Source organism: Cyprinus carpio, chromosome B4 (assembly GCF_018340385.1).
Source record: "Cyprinus carpio isolate SPL01 chromosome B4, ASM1834038v1, whole genome shotgun sequence".
Lineage (NCBI taxonomy): Eukaryota > Metazoa > Chordata > Actinopteri > Cypriniformes > Cyprinidae > Cyprinus > Cyprinus carpio.
Genome location: NC_056600.1, coordinates 54,840 through 81,167, shown reverse-complemented (window position 1 = coordinate 81,167; position 26,328 = coordinate 54,840). Strand labels below are relative to the sequence as shown.

The window sequence follows — 26,328 nt, the reverse complement described above, 5'->3', positions numbered from 1 at the left end:
AATTAGAGGCCCTCATTAGGTTGCAGGTAGCTTTGTCAGAATGCGCATGAATAATGTCAAGCACAGAGAACCATTAGCACAGATCAAGATGGAAAAAAAGGGCAAAACTCTAACAGACTTCAAAACTCAAACACGGTTTCATTTATAACTGGTCATATGTGCACATTTTATTTCTTTGAATTAATTTATTTTGCAGCTTGATTTATTTTATTTTATTTTTATAAAAAAGCAAAACTACTACAGTGGAAATGAAGAACAAAAACCATTTAAAGAATTTTTTCTAAATCGTTTTTGTTTATTACAACAAACAAAGCTGACAAAAAAAAAAAATGAAAAACTCATACTTTACATAATTTAAGATTGTTTTTTATTTTATTTTTTTGCACAAAACAATCAATCGGAACACTTTATTTAACATGTTCAAATTAAAATGTATGTAATTTATTTTGTTCACTATTTGCATCTTTAAAAGGTTATGCAAGACATTATTTACAGAGGTATCCAAAAGTCTGAATCCTCATTGAAATATGGGATTCATAATCCAATTCAAATCAGGGAAATAAAGTTTCAGGATTTTGACAAATGTAAAACACTGTGGCATCAAATTAATGAAAAATACATTCGATTCTGCATTATAGGTCACTAATAACATTTGTGACATGGACCGTGACACTGCCCAAAGTTTGTAATGGAAAAACTGTATTAAACTAGACAAATGCAAAACAGAAGCATTTTCACTGGTGGTCTTGGACGGTTTATCTTTGGTCCTGCCAGTAAAACAGCACCAAGATTAAAGAAGATCAATACAAGAAACAACCAGCAGCGTTTAACAAGGCTTGGGATTTGATTCAGTTGACTCCCTCCTAACAGATGACCAGGACCACATGCTCCACATGAACCATGATCACCCCGTGATTAACCTGTCAACCAAGCCGCCCAATTATCACGGCATGACACCATGTTGATGGATCCCCTTTATATCCACACACACTCTCTCTGAGCTCAACCGGATTATGATTGTCATCTCTACCTGAGCAGAAGGCATCAATTCATTTGAGGATTTGTCAGTCAGATGCACAGAACTGACATCGAGAATGGAGGATTTCTTTTTTGTGTGCTCCCCGATTCCAAAACGGCACGAGGCTGGTGAGGAAGCGTTTGAGAGAGAAGAGAACAAAAGACAGAGGAAGACAAAGACGGGAGGAGGCAGAGAGTGCTGAGAGCAGGAGCTGCCGAAAGATGATACACAATCGTCATTGATCACACAGACAGCAAACAGCTACGAATGTGTGTGTAATCTGTGGGGGCTTGTGAGGGTTTGAATTTCCCCCTACTGTGGCGAGTTTTTATGCCCACCTATGTGTTTGTGGGAGAAGGCAGATGCCAGTGCAATGTGACACCAGTGCAGATAGAGCTCATAATCGCTGTGTGTGTGGTCCCTCAGCCCGAGGTTATCATCATTGGTGGAAAACATTATGAAGACAAAACTTAGATATGGCAGTTTGCAAAAAAAAGAACAAAACTGAACTTATAAATAAGCTCTGCAATATAAACAAATTGAATAGAATACAACTTTTTAATCAGTGCCGGACGATCCGATTTAAACAATCTCTCAAATCTGACCAATGAACCACCCAGGAAGAGATCGTCTGATCCAGTGAAACTGCTGACTCATATAGTGATGGTATAACTTACAGCCAAGTTGATTTTATTGTTGTTGGGAAATGAATGAATAAAACTTTAACCCGAAAGCTGATTCAGCATTATCATAGAACAATGTAGTTTCTGATAAACTGTGGTGTGTTTAAATCATAGACAGATGGTACAATGTGGTGCTATTAGAAATGTAAGGATTGAAAACTAAAACAAAATGCCTTTCAAAATTAGTAACATTCAAATAAATAAAGTAGTAAGTAAATAAGTACCTAAACAAATGAATAAAGTAAATAAAACAAACCAAAAAAAATGACGCAGTGTGATGCTAAAGTAATGAAAAAACCAAAGCAATTTTCAAATAAACAAATTAATAAAGTAGTATGTGGATAAATAACTAAAGTACATAAAAAATTAAGTAAATAAATGATGCAGTGTGATGGTTTATTAGTAATGTGAGAGAGACGAAATCTAAAACCAACAGCCTAATGAAAAAAGTCATTTTCAAATTAAAAATTAAAAATAAATAAAGGTGGTATGTAATTAAATAAGTAACTAAAGTAAATTAATAATGCAGTGTGATATTAGAAACAAGAAGCAAAAGAAATAAGTAAAATTAATATAGCAGTGTGGTGTTATATTAGTAATGTAAGGGATGAAGACTAAAACCAACAGCCTACTGAAAGTCAATAAGAAGTCAATAAATAAATAAATAAATAAAAATCAGTATAAGCCTAACTCAGTCCAATTTGGGGACCCGAGCAGACAGACTCTACAAGACCCACAAAAACCACGAGCCATATAAAGGCCATGAACTCTGCAAACTTTTGGAAAGGCTGAATGGATAATATTTTTAAAATGGTTTATTTGTTTTATCTTATGTATTTAAAATATCTTCAACCATATTCTGAGGTCTGTGAAACATTAACCTGGATGGGAAGTTATGCCTCAACTCTGCAAGACCTCAGGACTGAGGTTTTCATCATGTGTGAACACTTCATAACTCAAAGACCGCTCTGCTGAACCCTTTGATCCAGACCTGAACTGGTACCACTTCGGTGAGGGAACGTAAGGGGGTTCATGTTTCCAAAAGTTACTTCATAGTGGCACTGATGGGAGCTGTCAGAGTCTAGAGTCCATAGACACAATAAAATTCTGCTTGATGTGATACCATGAATGATTCAGGCACATAGTGGAAAACTATAGAGAATCTTATTGTAATCGCATATTCTACTGCATTACATTTCTGCTCCATCCACTCACGTTTGAACAAAACTAGTGTCCTTTTCTGTTAAAAGAACCATTTATTTGATGTTTCTGGGTACAAAGGGTCAGATCCCTTGGTGGTATATAAACCAATGCTAGTCGAGCTCAGTACAGCTCAATAAAGGCGACATTATCTTTGTTGCAACACTGGCTAGTACGCTCTTTCAAGAAACTCTACTCTTAACTCTGCCTGTAGATGATCCTCCATTGGGAGGCTGGTGTACACTGGCCGGTACATATGGGGTTTCACCCTGATCATGGATTCAGACAATGTTCAAATGTGCAGAGTTGGCTGACAGCTCCTCAAAGCTGGCCACAGAAGGATAACCAGTGCAAATCTGCAAGTAATCAAGGCATCAACCCCCAACACACAGCATCACATCGACACAGACTCCCATAGAATGTGCATAAATCAATAGGGATGGTAGGTTTGAACTTAAAAACTTACATGTGTTCTACACTGGTGGAATAATACAGCACATTAGGGGATGAGGGGAATATGCGGAGTGTTTTAAAGTGCAACCATTTCCACTGGCAGCAAATCAAACCTTTCAGTCACTCATTCGCTCTGCATCTCCTTCACTTTGCCTCTGGCTCACTATAACCACTCATAATGATTTTAAAATTCATTTTGGTACTTTTGATGAAGCCCATCTGCCTCTACTTCATAAAATATATCATTTCTGTGCTGTACTTGTCTGGGTTGTGTGGTTTAAGCGCTCTCTTCAGCCTCCAAACATCTCAGATTACCCTCTTTAAATCAGTCACTCTTCACTGCATCGCTCATGTTGCGTCCCACAGCAGTCAGAGCTGAATGACAGCGGTTCGGTTAGAAGAGTTTTAAAAAAGTGCTAAATGTTCTAGTGCCAATGTGGATATTTGGGATTGTAACAGGTTTAATGGAAAAAAGACTGAAGATACTAACAGGGTGTGACAAAAGCTGCAAAGTAATGTGATTGCATTGATCTGTTATAAAGTCCAGCAGCCTCTAACTGTAATGAGATAAAGTGTGTGTAGACTGATGTGGATTAACTACACATTAAAAAAAATAAAAAAAAAATAATAATAATAATAATAATAATAATAATAATAAATAAATAAATAAATATAATATCTATAATAAATATATATATATATATAATATATTATTTTATGCTGTCAAACGATTAATCGCAATATCACATCCAAAATAAATATATGTTTACAATATATATGTGTGTGTGTATGTATAATTATTTGTAATATATATATATAAATAGTATTATTATTTTAATTGCATATTTGAAACGATTATGTATTTCGTATCCATTTAAATTCATATAATTTGTTTATATATAAAAATGTTTGGTGCACTGTATTGTATGGCTGTATAATGTACATACTATGTAATATATAAATACAATAACTATTATTATTATTACCCTGAACCTTCCCCTAAACCTAACCCTACCCCATGTATACCTTGTTACAGAACTTTCTTACATAAATACACTGTATACACTATAATTCATGTAATACACATACTGTAAATATAAATATTTAATATTCAAACAACATATTTTTCTGAAATATACATGTATGTGTGTGTATTTATATATATAAATAATTAAATACACACACATACATTATGTAAACGAAAAATTTTAATTTGGATGTGATTAATCACGATTTATCATTTGACAGCACTAATTATTTTTTAATACATTTTTGAAAAATACAAATATATTTAAAATACATTTAAAATGAATTATAATATGGCGTAAGATGATCGATTATTGCAATATGGATTGGAGAAATGCATATACTGAAAATTCATTATGTTGATTTGAATTCTTTCCCAGGCCACCAATGACCACATATCTACTTCCAAATCGATAAAAAAGCAATTTCAGGAAAACTCTTTGTCCTAAAACCCCAAGAGCTTTAATAAAATAACAGTCTGACATTTTAAAAGGCATGAGAGCATGTCTAGAACAAATGAATTGCTAAAATAAATGGTCTGTTGCCAACTAATATTAAGGCCTGTAATAGCAAGGGATAACGTCATGAAGACAACAGACCACTTATGTATTTTGTTATATTTTTGTGGATGACAAATGTGTGATATTTTACTTTAAGAATTATGTAAAATCTTTATGGGTAACAAAACAGGTGTCAATCATTATGAATATTAGAGAGTGAAACAAAATAATCATTGTGACCAAAATGCAGTATAAATATTTCATATAAGCATAGAATTGCAATTTAATTATTTATAATCTGTACATCTGTCAAGACCACACATACGGTGATAAAGCTTAGAGTGTACTTTTTTTTTTTTTTTTTGACACAATCTATCAATAACAATACACACAAAGGCGCATAATGAAACACTCCTCCTAAAAGCCACAAAGTGCTATATAGTCTCTCCATTGATAAAACACACATGTGCACCAGATAACAATCAAACCGAAAGCAACAATTGAGATACTGCAAAATACTTAGTGAAACAAAGACAAAACATTCCCTGCTTATTTGCAGGAGATATCAAAGTTACAGCAAAAGTAACTTCACAGCATTACACAAGACAACTTGTTAAGCATGCATTTCGCCACACAGCTGGAAAAGAGATGGATGTTTTCTTTGTAAATCCCCCTTGAGGCCCATTTCACATTTCTAGGGTCATGTTTAAGGACTGTTACAGATGAACAAAACATGAAGAATGAAAAAAAGTGGGCAGCAGTATATGACTGGGTTGAATTAAAAACCTTATTTCGTATGCAAATCTTTTGTTTGACTACAAGTCCGTTTGATTTTTTACAATGCAAGACTGCTGATGTCTTACAGTACCAAGTGTCAATTGCAACCACTGTATTATTTAAGAAACAACTGCTCTACAAGCGTAATATTCCACTGAATTATTGGGGGAAACATGTCCTCTGCAACCTGAGCTAATCAGCAAACAACATCCTCTGGAAGTCTCTTCACTAATAAAACTCTAGCATTCAAAACAAACAGCAAGATTTTATCTCTGCAAGCAACGTGAAACTCATCCAGAGGGCAAAAACCATGTATAACTCTCAGTCAGAACCATGGAAAATGCTTTAGAACAGCACAATTGGCACAAGATCACATGCCGGCTCTCAAACATCGCTCTCAAGACATGTAAAAATAAATTTCCCCCAGTAGGATTAACACTGGCTGACGTCTTCTACCTTCAGTCAAGTTGCGCATTTCATACCAAGAATGCTTTATTCGCTTTTTTATTGATATTACCATTGGCGCATGGAGTGTGGACAAGCCTCCATACCGTTCCAAGGAAAAACACTTGACGTGATTAAGAAAACAGAGACAGAGCGCGGTATTCCAGAGCTCTGGAAGCCTAGGATTGCAACCGCACTTCAACAGCTGATGCATGACCACAGTCAGAGACAGAAACCAGTCCCAGGAGTCGAGACGGGAATCACAGAAAACCAATCGCCAGGTTCTTTGATTATGCCTTGTGCACACAACCACATAAATCAAAGCAACTTAAACCCCGGGGAACGGGTGAAGGACGCAAGACTGTTGACCTTTATGTGAGAAGGTCGACTTGATGAATGACTCTGGAAGGTCAGTGTACTGATTGGGTATCTGTGGTCACTCAAGGGGGACAGAGAAGGATGCATGCATCTGTGCATCTCTTGGGTTTAAATTAACACTGGGTCTCATCTGAAAATTAAAGGTCACGGGTCGTGATTTAACATTTAAACGCAGTGTGTGAAACTATTTGCATCACTCCTACAGACAACTATTTAGAGCTAAAAGCTGCAGTCTCATCAGTGAAATTTCTGTAGAATTTTGTGCACTAAAGGTCCATTGTCCACCGGTTTCAAATTAAGCAGCTCTCAATTGGTCATGACCAACTTGAGCATGAGCGAAATATGCATGGGGACTTTTTTGCTCTCACTCAAAACTCCCAATCACATGGATTCCTATTGGAATGACTGGATTTCACCCATGAAATTTTGTCTGTCAACACAGAGTAGATCAGCAGATCAGATTTAAATATTTGACCAATTGAAAATCAATGATTTACATTTAATTGGCAAGTTGGAGGTCAATTTGTTGATGCTGATATATTGAAATAGTTATGGCATGGACACTGATGTGCCCAAATGGGTCTTTGAAATGATCTTTAAAGCCTGATTAGGTTCCACCTGGGAGTCTATAAATTAATCTTAATAGAATCAGAAGCAGCTGGAGATGTTTACACAAATTATCACTTTCCTTCTGCATTGGCTACTACACTAAACCCATCATTTCATGGGTCATTTCCCTGCAGTAAACCCACAAAAGTTGCCCATGGTTGTGTCTCGCAAAGCAGGCTGAAATGGTTTTAATCAATTTCCCAGAAGAAAAAAAAAAAGCATTAATGTAATGATGAGAAAGACAGTAACAGCAGGCCTGTCACACAGTCAAATGTGGGATAGGCTAGTTGTCACAGAGATTATATCTCAGTAAATATGCTTTAGATCAGTCTGTTTCCCAACCATGATCCAGCAGTGCACATTTTGGATATTTCCTTCCACATCTGTTTCAGGCCCTTAAGTCTACTAAATGAACTAATGAGCTGAATTGGGTGTGTTTAATTTAGAAAAATATACATTTGCAGTGTTTGAATCACTTGGGGCAAGTTGTCACATATTTTACATGTTGTTAACAATACATGTTTGCACAATAGGCTATCTTTTTTATTTCATGCTAATTAAAATAATCTAATCTAAATTGTAAAATATTCACTGTAGTGAAGATGTGACAACTAGCCCCGATTTCCCGTACTGGCATCTCCTCAATGGAGAGGCGCCCGCATATACAGTCCACACTAAACAATGAACAAATATAAAACGACAAACAATAAAATCGACCAGATGTGTCACAATATGAATGTTTCTTAGATATATTGCAAGTGTCATAAACAAACAAAAAAATGAATAAATGAAACAAACAAATTAAAATAACCAACATGTTTTAATCCCTTTTAATCTAACTTACAATTTACAAAACGTTTCCCATGTGCAAATAAATTTAGTAAGATTGATACATTTTGTAACTAAAGCCGTTTTCATAAAGTTATATGCGTTATTCTAACAAACAATAAACATACAGATTATTTTATCTGTGTGAATAAGAGCACATTTAACTGAACACACCTGTCATTATTGTGCTTAACTGTTAAGGTGAAGTGATGGAGGACTGTACCTGTCATCGTAGCAGAAATCAGCGCTCAGTGTGTTCATATAGAGGAGCAGAGCCACCGCGCTGCACACCAGCTCCACTATCATCTCAACGACAAAGAGGTGAAAAGAAAGTCCAGGAATGAATGACTGTGATCAGTCCCCGTCTCTGTTTGCTGTTGTCCTCATTGTTTTGCTCCCGCTGCGAGATGGGAAGAGTTTCAAACACAAGCATCGCTCGTCTAACCCATTCTCAGTCCAAGGCTGTGGATTCAGCCCACATATCTGCTCGTATTGTGTGCTTTCGCTAATGAACGGAGAGTATTCGGCTGCTCTTCTTCCAGAAAGCCGTAGTGAAACATCCCGTTGCAGTAACACCCTCCTATCAAACACACAACACGCGTGTGATATTTGGAAACGCCGCGCATGCGCACAAATCAATTCACAAGAGACGCATCAGCACCCTTGTGCTCTGTTAAATTGATTTAGAGCTTGACCATAATAAAGTGCAGTTGCTTTGGTTTGCAGCATTAACATTTGTTTTGAACAACTTGTAAGTAAATAATAAACAAATAAATAAATGAATATTAAGATCCATTCTGTGAAATATCACATCATCATGGAAGCCCGTTTTAGCCTGAATAAAATAAAAAAAAATTTAAAAATAAATAAATAAATAAATAAACAAACAAACAAACAAATGTAATTGCCACTTTTTTCTTGCAATTCTGAGTTTATATCTCACAATTCAAACTATGTTTCCCCACTTCTGAGAGTAAAAAAGTCAGTATTGCAAAATATAAAATCAGCATTTTTACTTTTCTATTCTCAGTTCTGAATTTACATCCCATATAGACTATATCTCGCATTTCTGACTTTTTTTCCCTCAGAATTCTGTTCACATCTTGCAATTCTGTTTTTTTTCTCTTTCCTGCCACGAAAAAAAAAAAAAAACAACTTTAGCAACTTTATATTTCACAATTCAGACTTTTATTCTCAGAATTTCAAAGAAAAAAGTATTGTTGTTGTTTGTTTGCTTTTTCTCCATAATAATAATCTGCTTTGAAGGAAGTAGATGATGAATTTGATTTTTGCACCCTGCGGTGATTTGTGCTTTTTGCATGTGGATCTCTGAAAGTCCCCACTGAGGAGCAGCTGGGGCAAAACCTGTTCAGTGCATGTGTGAATCCGCATGAGTCAAACACAGGAACAAGAGCGAGAGATCATTTGTACACCAGTGTAGTCACTCCACTCCTGCTCCACCCTGCTGACCTCAAGCTGTTGACCCTTGACCATCAACCCCACTGGGAGGACAACTGCTGTTTTCAGGGATCAACACGAGCTCTGACCCTATCAGTGCTGCATTCTGCTGCGGATACAAACAGTCAGATAGAATAGATGTCAATCTGAATAGTGTACCATTTTTTAAAAAATGCAACAGGACAATGAAACAGCGATTTCACAAAATTATAATCACAATAAATTACCAAAAAATGGTTTGTAACTTGTTGCAGGTATGTTAGGCTAATTTCTAGGGACATTTTAAAATGCAAATAATACAATTAAATAATATAATAAAAAATACAAATACAAAATTCATTATATTCTTATCAATATTAACATATTTTAATGTCAAATTTTGAAATCTTTATTACCTTTGAATGAAAAACAAGTCTGATGAGGACTGTATGATGTGTCTCGTTTTCTTTTTCAGAGTTCCTGTTGTATAAATAATTCTATTTTATTTTATTCTTATTTTATTTAGGAAAGACCTTTTCATCACAGCTGATAAATATCAAACAGGAAACAGTCATGATGGGCAGTGCCACAGTCTGGAACACTCCTGCTCCAAAATAGCACCTGCTTGATTTAGACCAGCACAAAAACTCACTGGGATCATTGTATTCAAATAATAAATAGCACCAAACTTATGTTTTATGCTGATTAAAAGAACATTTCAGATGGAAACTGATTGAAGTCTTGACTTGGCATTGTTATTCATATGTTTGTTTGGTTTTTCATCCTTTCTTTTTGATTACAAAAACTGGTATTTGACATTTTCATATTTCATGTCAGGCCTGTGTTTGAACTGCAATGCTCTAAATCAAACAATAATATCAACAATGATCTGATATAGACAAAATATTATTACAAACACCTCATTAGTTTTTCCATAACATAATTCCACAAATCAGTTAAAGGAGTAGTTCACCCAAAAATGAAAATCTGCCTAAAACTTCCTCAACCCCAGGGACATCCTGCATGTTTGTAAGAAAAGACGGAAGCAACGGTTTGAAGTTAAAAACTTCATAATAATGGATTTGTTTGTCTTATAAACATGCAGCTTTTCACTTCACAAGACATTATTAGTCTTGTGGATTGCTTATGGATTATTGTCATGCTTCTTATGTTTCTGTTACATTCTTATCGTCTGTCTGAACTCTCATTCTGACGGCACCCATTCACTGCAGAGGATCCACAGAATATCGAACAGTTGATAAAACAAGTGTCTTAGTTCTGACATAAAGACTCCATATGTTTATATATTAGAAATTTGCCATGTTTACCTATCAGTAAAATACTGCTTGTCTAATGAGTGATTTTATAATATTTTCCATGAAGCCCAACTCAATAAAGGCAGTCAGAATATATATTTATATAAAAAATGTTTTCAGGGCAAAACATTTTAATCTCAAACATCGCCATCCAATTTGTGATAGAAAATGCATTATGAGAACTTCTTTACATTTTCATCCCCAACTGAAAAAAATATATATATCACTGACTTTTACAATTAAATTTGTATTGAGGCCCATGGTGCACACAGCATACAGTGAGAGAGTGAAATAACAGAACTTGAAGACATTTTATTCATGTACGTCTTTCAGCCAGACATGAATTTGTTCCCTAAAATGCTGTTAACACTTCAGACAGTGAGGCAAAAAAGAAGCTGATTATTTTCAGATGGAGCTCATCATGCGTCATTGTAGATGAGATTGGCATATTTTTTGCGTGTGAGGGAGAAATAAAGACGAGATTGAAAGAGAGAGAGAAATAATAACAGAATATTTTCCATCTGTGCATCCTGTTTAGTCCCTTTGAATCGCTGATGAAAAGATAAAGCGCACCTCTCTTTCCTTCCAATTCCCTTCGCTCTCACTCTCCCCTCTACTTCTTCTTTTCCCATGCAGTTCCCTATTAAAGAACTGATGCATGATAAGGAGTATTGTGCGGTTCCTCCCTGTTTCCTCCGCTGACCGGAAGCTTAAATGGCTCCCCATTGACTTTTCCCTCCGTTTCCCTTTTCATCTCATTGTCACACAAGACCTGCCAGGGACTGGATGTCCACATAGCTAAAACAGAAAAAAAAAAAAAAAAAAAAAAAAAAAAAAAAAAAAAAATGCATTTTGGGAGTATATATTCAATCAATGTATAATCTTTCACACTAAAGTTGAATTTAAGGGGACGTTCACATAAAACACGTACTTGTGTTTAAAAAAGCAAGACAGTTGAATTTAAGGGGACGTTGCCTTGCGGAATGCTGTTTTCCATTTAAACACTGCTCCTTGCAACAAGGCACTCAAATTCAAAAATATGATAATTTGTAATTATTTAATGTTTTGGCAAATTGGTTGATAGTTTGTACACATTGTACAATTTTAAGTAGCGCCCGGCACTGCATTGTAAAAACATGTCACTCAAGTTAAAATACGTTTTCTCATATCAATTTGTAACAATATTACATTTTAGTGAATTATTTGTATGAATTTGTACAATATTCTTGTAAGTTTTTGTATGATCTGCTTTTGCCCCACTGACATTCCGTACGAATCACATTGTGCAAATTCATACGAAATTGCCACCTTGTTAAAACAATGCATGACACTGCATTCTGAAAACACGCTGCTTAATTTAAAATATGTTTTCTCATAGCAATTTGTAACTATTTTATGTTTTGATGTATGAATTCTTACAGTCTCATTGTACATTTTTGTACAATGTAAATGCAATCACCACCTTCTTGTTTGTAAGATAGATTTTTTTTTTAGTTTGTTTTGGTTGATTAAATTTTTTAAAAAATGAGACCTTACTTTTTTCACATTCCACTCACATGTGTTTCACGAAAAATTTCTTCTATATAAATCGGTCCCAAGAAACCATTTTTCATTCCATTGCACTGCTTTCCCATTGTTTTATTAGAAAATAATTCATTAGAAAGATGTTTTGGTTGCACTCATGCCTCGCGTCTTAACACATCTTGGCACTCTTGGAAAAAATGGCACTCAAGTTAAGAAGCTCGACTTTAAAAAGAACACATCTTAATGCCTTTTTTCCATTCTACTAACACATCTATATAGAAAACCGAATTAAAAGCAGCAGATGAATGAAAAAACAAGTTTTGTCTGAACCCACCATAAGAGTTCAACAAATGTTATCATTTTCTTGCCATCTTACATCTTTGGTAAATGTGTTATTTATATCCTGAAGTCATTAAGTCAGTGAAACACACCCATGGTTATTGACCACAAAACTTCAGGGGACAGCAGCTGTTTTGTGAAGTGAAAAATGATTCTCCTCACAAGCAAACAAATCAGTCGACTGTTTCTGCTTTAGGAGAAGAAAACAAATTCTTATGTTTTTGATGATGTACTAAAAATGAAACTTGTTTTGTTCAAAGTGGAGCTGGACATTCTTGGTGACGATAGAGAAGCATTTCCTCCGCCTCCTTTGCATGCAAAAAAACAAAAAAAAAGCTAAATTTCAGGAAATAAGGGAGTGAGTAAGCTGGTTTCCCATTGCTTTGCTATTTCTGTCACGGGGAGAGATGTTATGGAGTGCATCATATCATTATCCTGAAGCTTTTCCTTTCTCTGATTTAGACACAGAACAGGATATGCCACAATACATCCGCTGGAAGATGAATTCATGAGGGAAACATATGTGACTGGTCAACGGACTCTTACTGGCGAAGCATTAGACTGGCACCAACAAACTCAGTGAAGTTCAAGCTGCAGTATCAGTGTGTAGCCATGCTTATCTCCACACAGACACACTAATGGCGTCTATTTTTTTCAGAAATAATGGCAGAGCTGGCTTTGTTCTGGTCAAGTGGTACCATGATAAATGGATGTAGTGTTGTTAGAGAAGGAAAAATCATTAGAAGCAGGAATGGTGTATTTAAACTCAGATATGTGGCCTACTTTCTTCCTCAACTGCTTGCATTCAATAAATAATGACTTATAATTACTATGATGACAATATTAATTCACTGCAGTCTAAAAAAAGAAAACAAATCAGCCAGTCACAGTGATTTGTTAATCTTTCGACAAAACTTTACTAACCACTTGTGCTACTTGAAACTGCATAATTATCACATACTGTATGGAACCATATTGCTGAACAAGTATGACAGGTCACTGTGAATAATCATCAATAAACTCCTTGCAGTTAGAACTGGTGGCTTTGAATTCTCTCTTGGAGCTGTATAAAGTCATATTCCCTCTTAATAAAGAAGCAAACACATAAATAGTAACACCAAATATAGTAGTATGATAAAGTAAAACAAATGCACAAGAAACAAACTATTTTGCCTTAAGTGCTATGAGTTCTTGAAGGGGTCTTAATCAAGCAAAAATACACTGAAGATCAATCAGGTTAAGACAAAATCTACCTCGAGGTGTTTCATTTATGAATATTAACTAAAACATAAGACAGGAGAATAATGGTCTGTGGGGAATGGTCTGAAAATAATGAAGAGCTCAATGCCTGGTTAATATTAATGGTGTGTTAAATATGTGGAAGCACAAGACGTCTCAAGTGTGACTGATGTCCTCGTGTGGCTCAGTTAAGGCTAAGGCTGATTTATAAACCAGTCAGACTAATGAACACTAAAAGCAACGTTCTTCATCACAATGATCACTATAACTTTCCGCTTTAAGCTGCAGACCGAACCGTTATGCATCATATAACTGAACCGATCCGGAAACTAATACAGCCAGGTCTTTGGAGCAGCCGGAATGAAAAAACGCTTTTAATTTACTGTGAACAACACACAATTTATATTTTATATCATTACATAAATAAAAAGGCATTTTTATTGTTGTTTGAAAAATTGGCAAGAGTTAATTTGATTTTGACTTTAAAAACAAAATTAATAATATAAAAAAATAAAAACAAAGTTTTACCAAAAGAATAAATGAAAATTAAATCAATAAATTACACTAAACAGCAGGGCTATAGCTTTGGTCTTCAAACTGTAGATTCCTTTATACCAACAACTGCATAACATCTCGGGGACTGGAGAGGGTCAAAGAGCTGAACCAGCGCAGAATGAGACACATTGTCCTGAAAGAAAAGAGACTTTTTAAATGCAGACATGTGAAAGGCTGAAATCCAAATGCAATGATGTAGCTTTCAATATGTATTTATTAACATTTTTATTTAATATTTAAGGCATAAATCTTCATGCATGTTAGGCTTTCTCAGCATGAATCAAGGCTCATGATGACTTTGCAATGCTTTGAGATCATTTGTTTAAGAGTTTACACTGTTTACACTGTTTACACTGTATTGGTTTGTTTTTTATTTGACTAAAAAGAACTGACTCATAAGAATCAATTGTTCATGAATGGACTAAACTGTTCAAGCTGTCTGTTTTTGGTTCAATAAAAAGAACCAACTCATAAGAGTTTGTCAGGAATCGGTACACTGGTAATGCTGTATATTTCTAATTTACTAACAAGAGCGGTTCAAAAGAATCACTTGTTTGGGAATCAGACTGGTCGCGTTGTATGTTTTTCACTCACTTAAAATAACTAACTCACGAGGGCCATTTGTCAGGATTGGAACACTGAATAATTTGTTCGGGAATCAGACTACACTGTTCATGTTCTTTGTTTCTGATTCCTTGAAAAGAACATAATCATAAGAATCGTTCATTCAGGAATCAATCTACCTGGTCATGTTGTATGGTTTTGATTCACTAAAAACAATCGGATCATAAGTTCAGTATATTTTGTTTCTGATTCATATATACATATATATATATATACACACACACACACACACACACACACACACACACTCACACACGCACACACACACACACAGGATATATTATTTTAGATGAACCATAATTTATTTGGACCTGATCAAAATAATCAGCATAACTGAGCACAGCTTGTTTCAATCCAAAATCCGTATTACAGCTTTCCATAATCACTGACCAAAGCACATTAATATACTTGGCAGCACACCCAGAGTACCGTGTTATGAAATGGTTTATACATAACAAAACCCTCCACAGGCCAAACTGTAAAGCGGACTCTGATTTCAATGTGGAGTTCACAGAGTCGTCACTGATAAACCCTATCATGTTGCCAAGCCCCTTAATGTCCGACGTGCACAAATCACAGACCTCTGTAGAAAAGATAGATCTGACATTGGGGAGGTTTTACTCGCTTTACATTACATGACTGATAAGTGACCCCTGTAAGATCATGTGGAAATTGATCCCACAGAAACTTGCAGTCACTGTTTTGTGGGTATAAACAAAATGATTTTGTCATGCCCTAAATTTTCAGTCTAACGCTCTTCAAAGACGGCTGAGTCTGACACTCCTGACTGTCGTCGCAAGGAGGTTTGAGGTTTTATGTTCAAAGCCTGGTGGGCAAGAAGGAAATGGACATGTAACTCAAAACCTCTGAACTCCTGTAAGTTGGAAACCAGTTTTTGGATCTGCTACATGTGGCTAAATCTGCTGGTATATATGTTGTGAGAATAAGTTGTTGACTTGGGAAATCTGTGATGTGGTCCTGAAGTAAACCCTGAAACAAAATCCCCTCCCAGTTCTCTAATTATATGAGGATTAAATATCTTTACAAGCACAAATCTAAGGAGTAAATACATTTGATGGTAAAATGTAGTGTTACTGTTATCTGTTCTGACAATTGGTTTGTTACCTGCTCTTTCAAGTAGCAAAGTCGGTCGAGGAGGATGAGACCCTCGATACACGGAGCCAAAATTACCTTCAACTGTGGAAGACGAAAACCAGCATGAGGCAGGTATAGAGTTAGTGATGAAAATAAATGGCACGTTTCTCTGTCATGCTCACCATGTTAAAAGCCACCATCTCATTCATTCTGGGACTGTAGTGTTCATGATAGCTCTGGATGTCACCGTCAGATAGCTGCAGACAACAAGAGATATGAAAAAAATGGATTTTAAAGAAATAAAGGAATAAGATGATGTTCTATTCACCAACCAGGATCTAAAACACGAATGCATTTCTGTAGACTAAAATTTTTTTAGTGTATATAACATTTTTATATAAAAAAAAAATTGATATAAAAAAATATATTTTATATGTATTATATTTTTTTTTAAATATATTTAAATAATTTATAATTTACTCACAAATACACATATATTGCAAAATAAAAAGTAATAAAAATATTGCAAATATTTTATACATGAATGTCGTATTATTTTAATAAAATATTTTGTACTGTTTAACAGAATTATAACAAGTATTGTTATCATTACTGTTTTATTAATTGCAAAATAAAAATAAAAGTGTTTTAATTTCAAAAACAAGATTTTATATTAAATGAAAAAATATATTACACACACTTATATATAATATATATAATAAAATACATCTATTACATACTCTGTACTTTTGACTAGTAACACACATACACACACACAAACATATATTAGCAAAATAAAACAATCATATCTGAATGATTTCTAAAAGATCATGTGACTCGGAAGACTTCATATAATTCAGCTTTGTTATTACAGGACTCAAATAAATAAATTAATATTAAAAAAAGTAATTTCAATTATTAAAAATGTAAATATTATATATTTATATAAAACAATACAGTATATTTTTCTGTTTCTGTTCAACAGAATGCTGCAGATGTGCCCTAGGCCTGGTGAAAAGCCTTTTTAATTGCCTCCTGCTATCTGCTCCTATATTTCACTACGTGTCAAACATATTTTAGTCTGTTCATCTCATTAGCTTCAATGTGGTGTAATTCAGATGCAGTGGGCTGATTGAAAAAAACATTCAATGTGATGTGAGAACTTTTGGTTATTACTTAGGAGTACTTTATTTGCCCCTAGGGAAATTTGTCTTGGACATAACATAACACATACTTTGGTGTCATCCAGATCCAGTTTCCTAAGTGCTCGTCTGACATAGTCCACAAACGACGAGGCTTTGGAGTACACGTTCCCAACACGTTTCTCACTGTCAACAGAAAATAAAATACCCATCAAATACTTCAAAAATGTATCATAACAAAAACAAACTAACACAAGTGTTTTTAATGTAGTTTAAAAACTAATTGTACAGACAGTAAGTCACATGTAGAGGGGGAACTTTGTTGACTTGCCCATTACCGTAACCTGATGGTTTGGCTTTGACTCACAGAAGCTTATTAAACCTGAAAACAGGGCTTTAGGGTTTGAGTCACGAGCATCAGTCAGCACTGAATCAGATCTGCACTCTGCAGCCACGATCAAGTATCTCAATAAACATTTCTCATCCTCCGCAAAAAGGAAGGAAGGACTAGAGGGAATCTGGAGCCTCTTTATTCTCTCCTCTAGTTTTCTAAAGCTCTCCGGCGACTCAAACATAGACAGGCGGTTGTTTTCTGTCTAATGAACAGATGATGTGGTGAGAGTGCTGTCGATGAGATATCTGATCCTGGTCTTTTGGAGAGGAACGGCGTCAGTGTGGGAGCTCAATATTTGTCATCGCGTGTGTTTCCGACTGAGAGTCACTCATCAGGGGGTCCGGGGTGTGTGTGTTTCCGCTTTTACAGACTGTTTTTCAAAGACAGGACTTTGTTTGGTTTTGTATTAAACTATAATTTACTGCAACTACTACAATTAGCAGTTTTTTCCAAATATCTACATGTATCTAAAAGCCATAAAATAGCCTCAGCTACTGAACTACTAAAATTAATAGATCATGTGGCACAATATCAAAATAAATCCAGCATGGTGCATATGATGGACAAAACAAATTATAATAATAAATTATATACACACACAATACTAAAAAAAAAAAAACATTAAATTAAAAAAAAATCTTTTTATGTACTAATTGAATTTATATTGACTAAAAATATACAGAAATATAAAATACATATAATTAATAAATATTACTAAATATAACATATATAACACTACAACAACACTATATATAACATTAAATAAAATTTTACATAAATTCACACACACACACACGCATAATATTACTAAAAAATATTAAATAAGAAATTAGACATACTAATATACTAACTATATACTATACTTTTTTATATTGACAAAATATACATAAATATATAATAAATACATACAATTAATGTATTTAGATGTCTATTTATATAATCTGTGCTGTAGATTAATAAAAGTGTAGTGTGTATGTGTATATATGTATATACAGAGAGAGTGAGAGAAAGAATAATTTTCAATTTTAAATACATATTTTACTTAAGTAGAATTTACTGCTAAACCTCCAATATTTGGTTATATGTTTCTTTAGACCATGAAGATTTGCTGTGGCAACAATTAGTATAAATACCTTTTAAAGCAATCGTAGTGATCTCGTAAAATAACATGAAGAACCGCCCGATAAAAAAGTGACTCCATAGGCAGCTGTAACAGACAAGAAACCCAGTTAACCACGATCCAAATCATTTTCTTTCATTTCAAAGCTGATTTTGCTTACTTATACAACACATGCTTACTTGGTTATGTTTGCTTACTTATTTATATTTTTAATTACTTCATTTGAAATGTTTGTACCATTTGTGGCAACTTTGAAAACAGATTGTGTCATATTTTCCATGACAATTATGTCATCCAAACAATCAGACATGCAGAAGATAGAAAGAGTTTGTTCATGCTGACTGCTTGATTCTCTTTTGTTTTTTTAGTTTTTTTTAGAGGAGGAATAATATTAATTTAAATAGTGATTGTTTCTGAATTAGTTAGATATGTATGGGTAGGCGCATATGCTGTGCATTCTGCATTCAAGCTTGACCAACACATTACAATCAGCTGTGCAAACAGCCTCGGTCACATGAGCTTGCAGTCTTTATATGCAAATCCTGCAGGGGAAATTAGTTTTAATCAAAAAAGTGAATATTGATATGAGACATGAGTCACATGACACAATCAAATACTCACCCCTCCTCCAGCAGACACTCTCTCCAGAGCCTGAGAGGGGAATAAAAAGCCAACATCAGCCAAGTCTAATGGAAACAAGCTTGAATTGAAAAAGTAGTGATAACTAAAAAAACATTTTCATGGTTTGATGGTCACCTTCAGTTTAATGGCATTATGTTTTAAAAAATAACACCTAAAAGATTATGTATTTATAGTTAAAACCTGGTGCAACATGCATCAGCTAATAAGCAAAGGATGTGGTTGAAGATGCGTGGGCAACGTGAAGCTATTTGTGACGTGTGAGGCAGACTTACGAGACATGCTGACATCCTGGCATTTCGACCACAGAAACACGCCTGAGCCTTCAGATACTGACTCACAGGGAAACCACACACACCATCAACACACCCTGAGCAACAACCACAAAACAACACAGAGATGAAAAACTATACAGCTTAAGTTTTAACATCAAATACTGTTCAAATGTTCAGAGTCAGAAGATCTTTTTAAAAGAAATTATACTTGCAGAGAGTAAGGATGGGATTAATTATGATTGATGATGGTTGTTAGTAAATTTATTTTTTTTTTTATGAAAGATATTTCAAATAAATGCTGTTCTTTTGAAAAAAAATTTAATCAAAGAATCTTGTCTAATAAAAAAAAAAAAAAGTTTTCCAACTGTTTTCAACCTTGATAATAACAATGAATGTCTCTAAAGCAGCAATACAGTATATTGGAATGATTTCTGAGGATGGTGTGACACTGAAGACTAGAGTAATGATGCTGAGAATTCAGCTTTGCATCACAGGAATAAATTACATTTTAAAATAGAAAACTTGTTGTTTATTGCATTTTAAAACTAAACACTAAACAGAACCTGTCGAACACATGCCATTCAAACAAGACCCACACTGCGGTTCGAGGTCTATTCACGGTGCAGATAAACACTGTTTACTCCAGCTATCATGCTAATCTAAACCATGCCAAACTGAACAGGATCCAGAGTCCAGCACAGGCCTGAAAAATGTGTGAGATACAGAATGAGCTGTGCGTAAAAAAATGCCTGAGAGAGGGACAGTGTACAAAACAATATCAGTGATTTCATTACAAAACGTTTGATTTATTGCGAGTGAACTTGAGTCTTGAGGCGACCAGTTGCTGTGTGATGTTAAACTGATGATTTTTGATTTTATGTTTGATAATGAAATATGGTGTGTGATGTTTGTTTATGGAATTAAATATGTAGTGTTCTGTAAATTAGCGGCTGCTTAACGAATGATGTTGGTGGGTGGGACTTCCTGTTTTCTGTTTAAGTAGGACACATTGCGGGGCTCTTCTGAATTGTGTCAGCAAATGCAAGGCCTGAGAAGAGATATCGTGGAAGAGTATTACACTGTCAAAATGAAAAGATCATAGCAATGAAGTGAAATTCTATGCAAAATCTTGGTGTGAGTAGCACCAAAATGACACACTCCACATTTAAACGCACAGCATTCTGCAATCGTACAGGGTTTTTGAGACTAAAAGACACATATGAAACTGCATTTGTTTCATTAGATTTTGTTTCTTCTGCAGAACAAATGTGCTTGTAAAGTGAGCCGCTGAAGCCCTGAAAACACTGACATCATCATGCTGAAAACGCCACATGCTGTACTGACTCTTCTTGAGTTCGTGAGATCAAACAGACTTCTGTCGAAGGGAAGAGCGTTTGTGATGTCAGTCCAGCTTTTGCACACACTTCATGTGTTTTAGCTCTGTCCCTGCAGCAATCGAGGGTCTGTGATGTGATCACCGGGCTTTAAAAGACACTGAGATATTATTGTAGCCCTGCTGTGCTTCATAACACAGTAATTATGTGATCAAAATATCATATTTTGTAGGCACTCCAATCATTTCTGCACTGTCTGCTCTAAGAGAACGTGTCTAAGAGGCAGACAGAAACCACATGCTCTCTTAAAACTAACACCAAGTTAGAAAGTCCACCTAAAAATAAAAACTGTGTTCTTATGTTGTTCCAAATCTGTATTCTCTTTGAACATAATCTGAAAAAAGTGTCAGTGCTTTCGTCCACACAATAAAAGTCAGTGGGGCCTAATGGAGTTGTTTTAGAGACTAGTAAACTTAAAATAACAATAACAATAATTATAATAAACAATGAATTAAGTAATTTATTTAATAAACAACAGTGTATTATTTATTATAAAACATTGTATTATTTTTTTATAAAATAACACAAAATAAAATAACAATTTAGATTATTATTATGTTATAAAAAATTAACAATTTTATAATTAATAATACATTTATTACCATTGTTGCAGTTATTATATTTACTATATTACTAAATTATATTACATTATATATTGTATATTATATTGTTCCAATTATAAAAATAATAACACATTTAACAATAATAATAATAATAATATTAATAATACATTATTGCTTTTATTATTATTATTATTATTATTATTATTATTATTATTATTTTTAACTACATATTGGTACAGGGCTGCACATTGCCGGAAAAAAATATTATACAGAGAAACGCAATTCCACAGAGCTTGTCTTGTTTGAAGACTTGTTCAACCGTTCTGATAGAGACTGATCTGCCCACGTGTGTGTGTGTGTGTGTGTGTGTGTGTGTGTGTGGAGTGTTTTTGCGTGGGTTTGTTGTGTGTGTGTGTGTGTGTGTGTTTTTTGTGTGTGTTTTTGTTTGTGTGTGTGTGTGTTTTTACCCTGTCTGTCCAGAGGGTAGCAGCAGCCCACACTGCAAACCGCGCAGCTCCTGTTTGGCCCCGAACATCCTCAGAGTGCTGGGGGCCAAATCTCCACACGTATGCAGACCAACCAGAACTGCATCCTGGGTACCAGCCAGAGAAAAGAGAGAAGGAGAAAGAAAAAATGGAGGGTAATTTAGTGAAATCAACACAGACTGTTTGCCATCTCTCATCGATCATAAATAATGTGCTATAGACACATCCAAGTCTCTCTCCATTCTTGAGCTCAATTTCACCTAATTAACATGATTAGGATAATCGCAGGCGTCTCGCTGAGCTGTAATAGCAATGGTACAACTTCAGCTCTATAATCAGAGCCAGCAGCTGGACAGCTATTGCAGCATAGTGCTATTATATGAGTTTAGTGTACATCAATTATTTGATCCTGACTGTCATATGAAATGAATTCACAGTGCATTTACCAGAAAAAAAGTAATGCTTCAAATAGAATAAAAAAAACAAACATCTTCAGCACCCACTTAGTATTTCAAGCACAATATTATATGATATGATATTATATTATAAAAAACCACATGTAAAATTCTTTAATTTATTAGTTAATTATAATGATGATAATTAGTTTAACTGTGATTATAACAATCATGTCAATAATGTTTTATACATTAAAATATTATTATTATTGTTAGTAGTAGTAGTAGTCATTAAAATTATTATTACAATTACATTTTAATAATAATAATAATAATAATAATAATACAGTAATTACTGTTACTAATTAATGTTGTTTTCATTGTTATTTATTATCTCTCCTTGTGATTTATTTTACAATGAATAATAAATTATTATTCTTATTATTATTTAATACTGCTTCTTTTGTTATTATTTTTAACAAAATGTATTTAAAACATTTTAAATTATTATTTAAATTATTATTATTTAACAATGAATTTAAATGACTGATTTACTGTTGTACATTTTTTAAACACATTTTCTGCCCTGGTGCTCTTTTTTTTAGAATTAGAATTGTAGAATATTATTATAATTTAATATTTATTATCAAAAAAATTACTTATTTTTACATATTTACACTATTTTTCTTAAAATAATTCTAAAATGTATTACTAATTAATTCATAGTGAATAAATAATAATAATGATTTTTAAACAATGATTTAAATAAATGGTTTTTTATAAATTAAAATAATAAGAAGAATAAGAATAATTAATAATTATTATTAATTTTAATATTATTATTTATTTTTTTTTTTTTTTTTTTTGTATTGTACAATAATATCTTCTCTTCAAGTTCTGTTATGTGATTATTGAGCTCAGTTTCTGCGGTGACCATATGAGGTCAGAGGGGAAAACAGGCCGTCGTCTCTGATGTTCCCCCTTCCTTCTCCAGCTTTCCTCTCCAGATTCTCTCTCTTCCTCTTCTCTCTTTCCTCCAGACTCAGCTGGCTGGGGTGGACGCGGGGAGAGACATCCTCTATGACGTCTAGAAACATCATACTGAGGAAGCTGCTTCCTGAATCTGAATCATTCGGGTCTAATGGACATTCTTCAGCATTATCTAAAGCAGATAAATCATTGGTGACTTGTTTTGATAAAGCACTGCTATCCGCTCGAGCCTCAAAGCTTTGCTTTTCCTCAGTTATAAAGTTTTTGATGCCTTCACTGTTTTCAGAGTTTCTGCTGTGTTGTTTACTCTCATCCTCACTGTCCAGAGTTTGCTTCCTAGTAGCTTTGTTCGGTTTCTGATAAGCTTTGGAGAACTTCTTCAGTTTCCTGTTCCTCTCATGAGCTCCATGTGTGTTGGTGCTGGAGGAGTCGATCCCGAACACTTGCAGGTTGAACCGCATGGACAGATAGGAGCACAGGTAGCCTTTCCCTGAACCCACATCTATCACCTGAGAAGCAGAAACAGATGATCAAAAAGACTAAATTCAGTTTGTTTTTAACTAAATTACATTTGTAACATTTTTACCTGTTTGACTCGGCAGTATTTGGCCAAACTAGCCACAACCTCAGACATTGCCTGCACCTCATGGGCCTTCTTACAGTTCATAAACTCATCCGGTGCTACTACTTTGTCTGATGACTCTCCTATGGGAATTACAGACAATGCATGAAATATGACCTTCTAATAACCTGAATGTGACATGCATAATAATCACAATAAATATCCAGTGGAATGTAAATGTGATTTTCAGTGCTTCTGATCTGCCTGCAGTTACCTGCTGTAGTGTCTCCAGTCATCAGTCTCAGATTCTGCATCAGATCTTCCAGCTGCATACAAACCCCCAGAGCTGGTAAACAGTGTGCTTTCGCTGCCCTCTACCGGGCTGATATGTCCACCAACTTTGAGGCATTGCAGAAAACCAACAAGTAGTGTTTTCCTTCTCTAAAAAAAAAAAAATTAAAAAAATTATTATATATATATATTATATATATATATAGGGCTGCATGATTAATCACTATATATATAGAGAGAGGTTTTGTTGAAAAAAATTTATTTATTGAGTGTGTGTGGTGAAAAAAAATGATTTATTGTTACACACACATAAAAATATATTTAGAAATAATTTACATATACATTATATATTTATATTATATATTATATATATATAAATATATTTTATATATAAACATAACATATTCTTCTAAATATATATATATGTATAGTATATATAGAAACATAATAAATATACACAGTATACACACATATATTATGTAAACAAGACTTTTATTTTTGGATGTGATTAATCGTGATTATCATTTGACCAGCCCTAATATATATATATATATAATATATATATTAATGCAAATCAGATTCAGATCTTACCCTCTATCGCCCTCATGCGGTCTTGTGTGGAACTGACAGCACACAGCACGTCATCAGGACTCACACACGTAAACGTGCTCCAAACATCACGCGTGTAAAAGTCCACAGTGTGCGCATTTGAGATACTTAATGATATGGAGAGAAAGCGCTTAAGTTCATCTATTTTTCTTTTTAAAGTGTCGATGGGTATGTCATTAAATGCCATTGTTCACGGACACAGAAAAGAGAGAATATTTAGTGAGAGCAGGCTGAGCAGCAGCCGTTGACACAGTATTTAAGACATAAGTAGTCGAATCAGGATATGATTCCTCTGAGCGACCGACTGCGCGGCCATGTTGAGTGTACCAGCGTGCGTTCTGTTGAATGACGAAACGAATATGTTGCCCTCACACAAATGGTGTTTATTTTGAATAGTAATGCCTTGCGACCATCCTTGCGTCATTATTGTGCGTCTTTCTTTACGCGAGAAACAAACATCCGTTTTGTTCACAAATGACTAAATGTTAACGTGAAACATGGAACCTTTAAAACAATACGCAAAAATTGTGCAAGGATCGGATTAAAGGAAAATACTTAAATAACAAATGTGCACATGGTGGTTTAACACACAACGACAAAACGAAAAGAAAATGGGTTCCAGAGGACAAAGTTTTTGATGGTAGTTTAAAAGAAGGTGAGTCGCCCACTTTAACGTTAGTCCACTTAAAAAAATTTACATTAAAGAAAAATGTATTTTTAGATGTAGTAAGTTAACACATGAATAAACAAATCTGACATAATGGGTCAAGTGACAAATAAAGAAAATGAGAAAAATCTGTAAAACGCACGTGCTTAGTTCTTAGATATGTATCCTTGCTTAACGCTGGTTACATTTTTGAAAACGTTAATATCATGTTATAAAAAAAGTTAACACGTATTTTTCTTATAAATTGCCACAACATATTTTTGATCAACGTAATAGATCCAGAAAAAAAAAGAGCGTCATGTCATCGACCGAAATATACAACAAATATTAACTAGGACTAAATGTAGAGTGTGTACTGTTTGAATCTCATCTCCCTCTCATTCTTTTTCTCAGGTCAGGGATTTGCCTTCAAAAGGAAGGAGAAGATAAAACTTGATATAACAAACTTCTCTGAAAAGAGGAAGAAAATGCAACATCACCAATCCAGTTAGAGGAGGAATATCCCGAAAAATGTGGTTCACATGTGTGTGTGTGTGGCTTAATACCACACACACCACAACACACACACACACACACACACACACACACACACACAGCACACATAAGCCACATTTCTGATTTGTGTCATCAGCTGCCATAAGGACAAAGCATTCATCCAAAGGAAGCAGGAAAATGCTGTCAGTATATAAAAAACTGACAAATGCACTTCTTTAAGCCATCAGTATGATGGAATTGTTGTACAGTTTTCAATTTCCTA

The 26,328-nt window shown here is 34.4% G+C and overlaps 2 protein-coding genes and 1 pseudogene across 2 annotated transcripts in view; all 3 read right to left on the bottom strand.

Annotated features, from left to right (window-relative positions):
* Nucleotides 1-8,574, bottom strand: part of tmtc2a (transmembrane O-mannosyltransferase targeting cadherins 2a) — a 31,912-nt gene extending 23,338 nt beyond the window's left edge. The window contains exon 1 of the mRNA XM_042721499.1: nucleotides 8,140-8,574. Coding sequence (XP_042577433.1) covers nucleotides 8,140-8,222 — 83 coding nt within the window. The 5' untranslated portion in view covers nucleotides 8,223-8,574. The remainder of the gene's footprint in view (nucleotides 1-8,139) is intronic.
* LOC122137105 (deleted in malignant brain tumors 1 protein-like) overlaps nucleotides 1-26,328 on the bottom strand; it is a 130,088-nt gene that overhangs the window by 54,121 nt on the left and 49,639 nt on the right. The window lies entirely within an intron of this gene.
* LOC109064611 lies at nucleotides 14,131-25,222 on the bottom strand (annotated as a pseudogene).